Source organism: Anabrus simplex, chromosome 6 (assembly GCF_040414725.1).
Source record: "Anabrus simplex isolate iqAnaSimp1 chromosome 6, ASM4041472v1, whole genome shotgun sequence".
Classification (NCBI taxonomy): domain Eukaryota; kingdom Metazoa; phylum Arthropoda; class Insecta; order Orthoptera; family Tettigoniidae; genus Anabrus; species Anabrus simplex.
In genome coordinates, this window is record NC_090270.1 from 314,573,886 (window position 1) to 314,584,121 (window position 10,236).

General features: G+C 38.0%; 1 protein-coding gene across 1 annotated transcript in view; it reads left to right on the forward strand.

Moving 5' to 3' along the window:
- Positions 1-9,707, forward strand: part of RpS9 (ribosomal protein S9) — a 30,189-nt gene extending 20,482 nt beyond the window's left edge. Inside the window, exons 3-5 of the mRNA XM_067150557.2 lie at positions 2,838-3,073; positions 4,554-4,740; positions 9,477-9,707. Coding sequence (XP_067006658.1) covers positions 2,851-3,073; positions 4,554-4,740; positions 9,477-9,651 — 585 coding nt within the window. The 5' untranslated portion in view covers positions 2,838-2,850 and the 3' untranslated portion in view covers positions 9,652-9,707. The remainder of the gene's footprint in view (positions 1-2,837; positions 3,074-4,553; positions 4,741-9,476) is intronic.
- The last annotated feature ends 529 nt before the right edge of the window (positions 9,708-10,236 follow it).

Below are 10,236 nucleotides of genomic sequence, written 5' to 3' on the forward strand. Positions count from 1 at the left end.
AGGTGGCAAGGCGGCCAAGGAAGACGCTATATCATTCAATAATAAACCCCTAGAAATAGTCAAGAAATTCAAATACATGGGCATCACGTTTCAAACGAGCATGACATCCTTCAATAACCACGTCATAGAACGACAGCAGCACTCAGAGCCGTTCATATCAAAAATATATCTGCTGTCCCTTAACACACCGATGACTTTATTCAAGACCCAAAAAACCCCATTTGTCACATGCAGAATTGAAATATGGGACAACCTGGCAATCGGTGACTTGGAGAGGATAGTCAGCAAGGTTCCTGAAGGCCCTAGGAGTAGGTAAACTGGCACCCTCCACAGAGATGCCAACTATTACGATTTAGTCGTAATAATTACGAATTACCCATCATAATTACGCCTTTACGAATCACACCACAAATTAAGATTTTTTGTTGCTTTTTAAATCTAAGTTTATGAAGTGTTCAAAAGGATACACAAGGCGGCTTGAATTCTCAGAATATTATTTTCCGATTTCTCAGTAATAATTTAATACCCCTATCATGTCCCTCGTTTAAGAATATTTAGAGTTTTCACGTGCCGAACGCAGTGTGTGCTTCCAGTTCCGGAAATATAGGCACCTGTGAAGTGGTATATCTTCCGGAGTTGTCTTTGTTCGTCACATAATCAGACTTCCATGCAAGTATGCGAGTTCTTTTGTCTTTGTTTTGGCGGTAAAGTGGTGACAAACTCCGTTTACCACTGAATACTGTGTGTGTGACTGTTGAAGATGTATTTATTGCGATTTTGGTTGCCAAATTTACATATATTGCTCTTGTAGGATGTATGCTAATCGTGTGTTACGAAATGCGAATGGTTTGAAATAATGAAACGATGACTAGTTTTAAGCCTTAGACAACGTCTACCTGTACGACGTTTAAAACTAGCACTGTCTTCCGTTGCGTAAACAATGGTCAGTCGATGTTTAACTAGACGTCACGTAAAGTTTCAATATTGTTTCGAAAATGAAGATGGGAGTATCTTTCATGTAACTCTTTGCATGTCACACCAATGAAATTCGTCGGTGTGCGCGCTGAATGCCAGTCAGCTGTTTGTCTTCCTACACATTACTCAAATATGGCTAAGCTTGAGAATGACTTGCACACAGATAGGAGTATCGCTTTCGGTGGAAATTAAATTTCATAATATTACCGACACTAAGTGACACGCCACCGTGCGGAGAAGTGTCGCTTTGATTATGGCGTTAGTGAATGTAATCTACTCATAAATACGGTAGCTTTGACGAAGAGAGGATGAAGCAGTAGTAATGTGTTACCAAGTGTGTTGTACAGGCCGTATAGATGTAGCTTGCATTCTGGAGATCTTATGTTCGAAACGCATTATCAGCAGCCCTGAAGATTGTTTTCCGTAGTTTCCCTATTTTTACACGAGGCAAATACTAGGGCTGTTGTTATGGACACGGCTCTTCTACAGTCCTCTTTAAACTGTAATCGCCACCACTTGCCTTTTCCTATCTGATAGTTGCCGAAAACTGGTACGATTATATATAAAAAACCACAACCTATTTTTTAGTTTTCATTATGTATGTTTACTCGGCAGTAAATGTAAGTGAATCCCTCCCGGTTGATGTGACAGCCCTCTGACGATCGGGACACGTAATTCTGATATGTAGTCAAAGTGACCCATAATTCCATGGAAATTACCCCATGTATATAATAAAATGTATTGGTTGCCAAGAATTGTATTCAAGTTGACAATTACCGGACTGTCCCTTTTTCAGTCTCAAGAAACAAGTCTCTCGAAAAGCAAAACCTTATTTTAAGATCTATCTCCCTGTATATGTCAAATGAATTGCTGCGATTTAGCAGCAGGCGATCCACAGAGGCCGTCGGACTAACCTTCTCAGAATCGTCTCAACATAATACAAATTATGTTTCGTGGTACATAACCTCTGTGATTCACTCATTTGAGGGTAGACAGTGCTCTCGGCAGTGTTTAAACATGACCATTTGAGCATGGGATTTAGACAGTGTCTAAGTGATAAACGTCTCTGCATTGCAGCAGCCATACTTAGGCATTGTTTAACCATAGACATCGTCTAAATACCGTTTCTGCAATCGGCCCTATGTGTTATAAATGAGAATGATTAGGTACATTTTCTTGTAACCATTTTTGTTTACATAGTTTTAGATTTTAAATTTAATGGTCAGTTTGCATTGTAACTATAGATATGGCTTTTAGTGTCCTTTTTTCAGACAGTGGTGCAATGTGTGATAAAATCCAAGAATTGTGGAAACCCAATTTTTTTTATATGTTGGCAGGAGTGCAATTGCAAAATGGTGTTTATGGCAACCTGATCGAATTTAAATCTACAAAATAGTGCCTCTCCTTTAATAGAACAATTAATTTTCTTTCATGATCACACACTTTTTATTTTATTAATAATTACTGTTCTAGTTGCTTATATTATAGGAAGTTTATTGTTCAATAAATTTACACATCGTTATCTACTTGAAGGACAAACAATTGAGGTAATTTGAACAATTCTTCCTGCAATTACACTTATTTTCATTGCCCTTCCATCTCTTCGACTTCTCTTAACATATTTAACATCTTATATCAAATGACTTGGTTGCATGTTGTTGGTAAGAAACTGGCATCCTTTTCTCAAGTTGACTAGATCAATCCAACATTTTAAAGGACAGTTCTGGACCTCTCCTCTTATTGAGTCCTTGCAAGAGCTTTACACAGTGTATTGAAATATTTCAAATGGCTGGTTGGGGAGAGATCTTAGTGATCTGTATTTGTACAGAGTACATAGCCAATTTTTACTTGTTTTGTTACAGGTAACAGGCAATTATGGTTAACGGTAGGATTCCTTCAGTCTTCAGTAAGACGTATGTAACTCCTCGTAGACCTTATGAAAAGGCACGTCTTGATCAGGAATTGAAGATCATAGGAGAATATGGTCTTCGAAATAAGAGGGAAGTATGGCGAGTCAAATACACTCTTGCCAAAATACGTAAAGCTGCTAGAGAATTGCTGACGTTGGAAGAGAAGGATCAGCGTAGATTGTTTGAAGGTAAGTATTACATGAAATGGCATGTCTTAAACAGTTTAGTTGCAAGTTGTCTGCTCCTAAATGATGAAAAATTGCTTTGTTTTTTCTGACACCTCTTGTCCGATGAAAGTATGAGGGATGCAATGTTCTGAAGGAGATCATAGAAGATTTAAATCTTGTTTGTTTGTAGGTTGCATAATATTTATCTGTTTACATTTACAAATTATTTTTGTAACAATGTAGGAAAAGCATGCCAACTCCCTTAAACTCTGGTTTTGAGAGTAGATTTAGTATTTTTGTATTAAGAAAATCAATTTTCCTCATTCTTTCAGTACGAGGGAATTTTCATTGGCACGACAGATGCAGTTGGTGGCATTCTTATGACACTTAACACAATGCTGCTTACTTTTGACATTTATAGCAGTGCCTTATGCAAAGCTATTGTTTACACAACTGAAACACAGTTCAGATCAATGGTTTCTGAATAAGGACAAGAAAAATATTTAACTTCAACTCATTGGGGACTCCATGAGTAGAAACTACCAGTGCATTATTTTAATTTCCCCCCTGATGGAGCTTAGAGCATCTATGCATGTGTTTTCATTGTAGCTAAAAATAGTAGTTGCCATTGCAGCTATCTGAGATAGAATACTTTTGGATGCGTTTGTAACCGTAAAATGTTCAGTTATGAGTAGGGCCTGGATACTTACGTAATTACATATTCCTCCTCTACTTGTAGACATCTGAATGTCTACCAATTGTGGTTCTGGGATGGTTATACCTGCATTTCATTTTACATATTTCTTCTATATATTCTTGGTAATATTACATATTTTTGCATATGTGAACAATGCATCATTTTTGTACTATCTACAGTAGATATTTGTTCCAAAAAAAAAACTGAAAAAATTGTCACTTCGTTTAATTTTCAAAGTATAGGTCTAGTAAAATAATTGATTTGCAATTGTTCGTGCGAAATGTGCTTTAGTATGATTACTCCAGAGCGAGATAAGCATGCTCAACTGTCATCAACTGTCACTTTTATGTATTGTGTCCCACTAAATTTAATGCAGGGAAAATAGATTTAGGTTACTAATGGTTACTAAAGTTGATTTTATTTTTAATTTCAATGCAGCCTTAATCCTACTAATGAACATGGGAGATTCTTTACAGCAACTTGGCATATGGAGATCTTGGCATTTTATTTTAGAAATATTTTTCTGGTCGTATGTATAGAAACGTGGATGTGTCTTGGTATATTGGTTAGTCAGTAATTAAAAACCCCATTCACAGTAGTGTCAGGTAATCCAGAGGGGGGTGGGGGTGGTCCTACTAACAGTGTTAGTATGGTTATGGACTAAATTTGAGAATTGGCATGCTTGATCTTATTTCCTAGGTTGCTGTTAATTAAATTATACATTTTTGGAACTTAAATTTTGTTTATGCTTGTTCATCTCCCTTACACGTCATGCTTCAAAGACTTATTTTCTTTAATTTGCAGGTAACGCTCTTCTACGTCGTTTGGTGCGTATTGGTGTTTTGGACGAAAACCGCATGAAACTTGATTATGTCTTGGGTTTAAAAATTGAAGATTTCTTGGAGAGGCGTCTGCAGACTCAGGTTTTCAAGCTTGGTTTGGCGAAGTCAATTCATCATGCTAGGGTGCTCATTCGCCAAAGGCATATTCGGTGAGTAGGTTATTGCATTCTTTTGTCTTGCATCTTCAAATATGCGTAGTGTTCTTCAGATGCACGTGTAATTGTCTCTTGTTGATATTAAATTATTTACCATTGTAGGTAGATGGCTGTAAATTCTCGCACTGTTTTTGTTCTAAAATTCCAGCAACTTAATTGTTTGGCATGATTTTCTTCAATATTTCCTATAAGCCCTTCCTCCATGGAATCACACATGGTTCAGAGGACAAATCTTGCGTAATGTGATGTGTATAATTGAATTGCTTTTGGGAGGACAATGGGGCTGTCGTTATCGAGAAGGTAGGAAGTATGCTTAGTATTTAAATCCAAAATTTTCTGGATGGGTGGGTTACTAATGACCCACTTCAAATGTTGGCACCTCTGCAGCTATCAATGTATACTGGCAGTATTGCTGGCGAGTTTTTCATAACAGGATTAGCTTGCGACGTGCCAAGGCTGCTATTCGACCACCTACACGTCTAAGATATTGGCAAAGCATTTGTTTTCGGTGACATGCCAGTAGTGTGTTAATAGTACTCTCTACTCAGGCCACCTTTTAAGCCGACTAAAGCGGAAGAGAGGGCAAGGGCGAGGTGAAGATGCAGGTGAGAGGGGCAAGGAGGCACGCAATTGTCTGTTTACAAGCATATCCGAGTGAATGTTGTCGGGGAGATTTCCACTGACTGACCCCTCTACCTGGCGAAATTCAAGTAGGGGCATCATTCCTTGTCTGATCTTAGACTGTAATCAGGTAATAGATAATCAGTGACTGATTAATAATGTTATGTAATATATTCTACGATAACCAGAGATGGCAAACCTATGACGTGTGCCGCACTGCTTTTGTGGCACTTCGGATAACACAACATTAAGTTTTTTATAGGTCGAAAATCTAGCATCATAGCATATTTTAAAACTGTTTTCACAAAGGCGTATCTATCAATTCATTCTAATCCCATACTTTTTCAAATTTTATTTGGTTCTTTCTTTCTTAATCCGTTCACCTCCAGTGGTTTTCCCTCGGACTTAACTCGGGCAATTTTATTCATTCCTTTCCCTATATCTTCTTTCTTCATCTGTTTCCTGTCCTGAGTTGGTTTTTCCCTCAAACTCGGCGAGGGACCCCACCTCTACTGCCTCAAGGGCAGTATCCTGGAGTGCAATACTGAGTTGGGGTTGTACAGCTGGGAGGAGGACCAGTGCCTCGTCCAGGTGGCCTCATCTGCTATGCTGAACAGGGCCCTTGCGGGGGAGGGTGATTAGAAGGGAAGGAAACGGCCGTGATCTTAAGTTAGGTACCATCCTGGCATTTGCCTGCAGAAGTGGAAAACTACTTCGTGGATGCTGAGTGGGAATTGAACCCCCCTCTACTCATTTGACCCTGTTTCAGCCCTCATACCACTTTTCACATTTCATGGCAGAACCAGGAATTGTAACTGGGCCTCCGGGTGTGGTGCTACTTGCATTAACCGCTACACCACAGAAGTGTTCTGTCGTGGTTAACCCTACACTGCACGATTTTTTATTTTCTCTTTATTTTAATTCTAGACATGCATAATTTAATCCTGAGTAAGGGAAAAATAGTTAAGTCCTTAAAATAGTTTTGATGGAGTTTCTGCATTGAAACACATGTGACAGTTCACCATGCACAGATGACAATTTGTTTCAAGATTTATTTCCCGTTTTCAGTTTGCTCACTTGAGGTGAAAGTCCTTGAAACAGTTCTTTTTGCTTGTGATACACGATGCTACATCACACTTTTCACAAAATATCAGGTTTTTCCCCTTACATAGGGAACTTGGCACCGTTGTAGAGTGTCTGTGAATTGGGCCAGTGTTCCAAACAATCTTGACGAACTGGTTGTGGAGAGCTAACTGCTGCTGGGGCCTTCTTCCTCTTCTTTCTGAAGTCTCCTACTTCAAAACTTGGCTGTCCTCTTTTTGGGATGATTGACAGCCCCATTTGACAGAGTGAAAGCGCTAATTCTTCCCGGAATGATGCCTGTGTCGTGGTATGCTGGATAACCAGCCGGTCAGCAACCACAAAATTTAGGGATTCACGGTTCTGACATCGAAGAAATGGTAGAGTTTAATGTACCATTTCTTAGTTCTCTTTATGATTCTAAAACGTGCCGTTGAGTCAAATAGGTAGACTCCTCCCATATATAGATTGTTTACAATGACGGTTATTGGACAGTCTACCTCAATTGTTTCTTTCTTTCCTATAAATTTTGACTTTTTGGTTGGTTCCGAGCTTACAAGTCTGGACATCTTACAGCTTTGTCCTTCCATGCTACTGCCGAAATAAGAATCAACTTGAGCAACATAATCTTCCACATTTTCCCCTGGAATTTTTCTTCATATCACTTTAAAACTTCAGTCCCGGTACGCAGTTCCTTCGTGCGGTTCCAAAACTATAAATATCATGTAATCTCGAATACCACCTGCCACTGAACAAGACCCTTACCCTTATTTTGAACGAACAAAATTTAAAAAAAAGTGAAGTCAAAATTATTTACAATCTTTACTAACACACATCAAATGATTAGAAAATATAAATAAAAGTAAACAAACATTTCCAGAACGATGTCTGAGTTCATCCATCATCATTAGTACCGACTTTGGAACTTTCATCACCTTCACACAAAATATCGTTGCCATCCATAGCATTAGAAATGCTAAATTTCCTGAAGCTCTTCTGTATGAGGTCTCCTGGGATGAGATTCCATGCCGTCAAAATCCACGAACACAGCAGATAAACTTCCGGGCGTTGAATGCGACCACTTGGTGTCGGTGTGTGTTGGTAAAGATTGTAAATAATTTTGACTTCTCTTTTTAAAAATTTTGTTCTTTCAGAATAAGATTGCGGGTCTTATTCGGTGGCGTATGGTCTTAGGGGTTATATGATAATTTTTTCAGAATTAAATTAAACGTACACTTAGTATCAGGTTTCGAAAAATATAGGTCTAACATACTAGTAACCTCACCTTGGTTGAGTTGATGCCAATGCGGGACAAACAAATGAGATTTTTGAAACAAGTAAGCCGTAGTGTGGATATTATATGCAAAAACACAAGTTTTGAACAAATTGATTGCAGTTTCATACACATTTTAATGTGCATGGGGTTTACAGTTTTATGAAAATCTCTTATGACAATCCGTTATAGCCAGTAAATTTTTCACTGTTAGGAATCTTTGCCATAACGGACTTCTTCTGTACAGCCCTATGAAGCAGAAGGGTTGGCTGTTTTCTCATATTGGCTTGTCATGATTGAGACACATTGTAGGTAGGTGGTGGTAGTGGAATATTACTTGTTGTGGAATATTACTTGTAAGTGTGGTACATGCCTTTTAGTGAAAGGTTTGTATGGGTTAACGACAGCTGTGTATTAATCAATTTTAATTACTGTCAATAGAGATGTTTCATTTAAATTCTACGCATATTCTTTACTTGTCAAACTGGTGTACTTCCCTTAAAAAGGGTATCATAGGTAAAAATATGCTAAATGGATAAAAATTACTACTCCATACAATTAACTTACTCTTTCCCCATTTTTAATGATTGTATGTTACACATTGCCAAATCATGAAATGCATACTTGCAGAAAATGTAAAATTCAAAGCGTACAGTGAATACTGATGTTTTTTGTTAATTTCTTAATTACTTTATTGCTCTGAGTGTTTTCTTTATTCTTATTTAATTATTGACGTTTGACAAACCTAATTATGAATTAAACAGAAAATGAACATATGTTAAACTCTCCACATTTGCCATCTTGTACACTTTGGTCCTTTATATTGCTTCCATTATAACTGATCCACACCATTGTCTAATTCAAGAGGAATATATGGAATTTCTTTCAGTGTTCGATATCTGAATCTGCACTTAGTACTGAATGCTTGACAATAACTTTTGAGTGTGTCTTAAAATATTTAGTTTTGAATGCCTAAAAAACAAGCATATTTCAAATATAAATGTGTTATGGCCTGTACAAGTCATGACTTAGTCCATTTACAAATTTATAACTATAATCTGTTAAAATAAATTTATTCATTATTTATGTCAAAATACTCACTTTGAAACTGTAGGTTCTGAGAGATATTACATTCACATTACAGTTATATGCTGTTAGATTTAGCAATGCATACTGCCAAAAACTATGCGGTGTTAATCATATGCAGTAGAGAGCGCGAATAAAGTGTACGTATTATACAATGCTAAGGGCTAACAGTACTACTTGCATATAAACTTGAAAATGTATGTTAGTCTGAGTTCATATGCAGCATACTCAATTTCGTACGGGATATTTTTTCATTGATTGCCATAACTCTCCTTGTTGATAGGCTGTGTGCAATAATTTGGCTAAGCTGCTTTTCTGCTTTTGCCAGGTATAATTCGGGATGAAGCTTAGAATGATCCTGATGTTCATTGGCAGACTGCTTCTGGAAGATATTTCCTTACAGGCCACTTGAGTGCAACATGTTGTATCTCAATGTCTGTTGAACGATGTCGCCTCAAAGATGCATTTGTGTAGGTTTCTGACAGGCCACTTGTGGCAAGGCTTTTTTGCCTTGTCCAATGTCTGTTAAGTGTGAGATACTTTCTGGAACTGGTATATCCATGTTTTCTTGGAGAGCATGTAAGAGTAGGTTTTGATGGATTTAGTATAGCAATACTTAGTGGATTTAGTTTTCCTTGTTATGCAATGTATCTTCTCTCTGTTACTATAGAGTCCGCAAGCAAGTTGTGAACATCCCAAGCTTCATTGTGCGCCTGGATTCTCAGAAGCACATAGACTTCTCCCTGAAATCTCCATTTGGTGGTGGTAGACCTGGCCGTGTTAAGAGGAAGAACCTGAGGAAAGCAACCACAGGTGGAGGTGGCGGTGATGAGGAAGAAGATTAAGCTGGAAAATCTTCCTTGATTTCTGTACAGTGCTGTAATAAAAGTATTCACTGGAATTACCTGATTTTTTTACATGCATGTTCCCAGTATTCCTTCGTGAGAAATTGCTTTATATGTTAGACTGAAAGCTTGTGCTAATGGAATGCTAGACACTATAGATAATTTGGTAGGTGAAATGCTTATTTTTATAGGTTGATGTAATTACTTCTGGAACTGAAGGAGTGTGTATATACCAAAACTACCGATTCTGTTGTGTTGTGGTGCTGCTTGCTTCGTCTTAAGGGTTACGATGTATTGAAGCTTTACTGCTTCAGGTCCTAATTGAAACGGGGTCAAGGCGCGTGATTAGTGCTGTGGCTTAGCTGCTGGTGTGCTCAGATGGCTGAAGTTCAAATGTTGCGTTGGGGAGGACTTCCTACTTTCATTTGCTAGGCAGTTAGGTCTTTGAATGTTAACCCCTCAGTGTCGCGGCCATATAGTTTTCCTTCCCCGCGGCCGGATGTGATTTCAACTATGCGCGATTGAAATACATTGATTCACTTCAAGCGTTACAAGTATAAGAGTAGCCCGATATTCACAAAATTT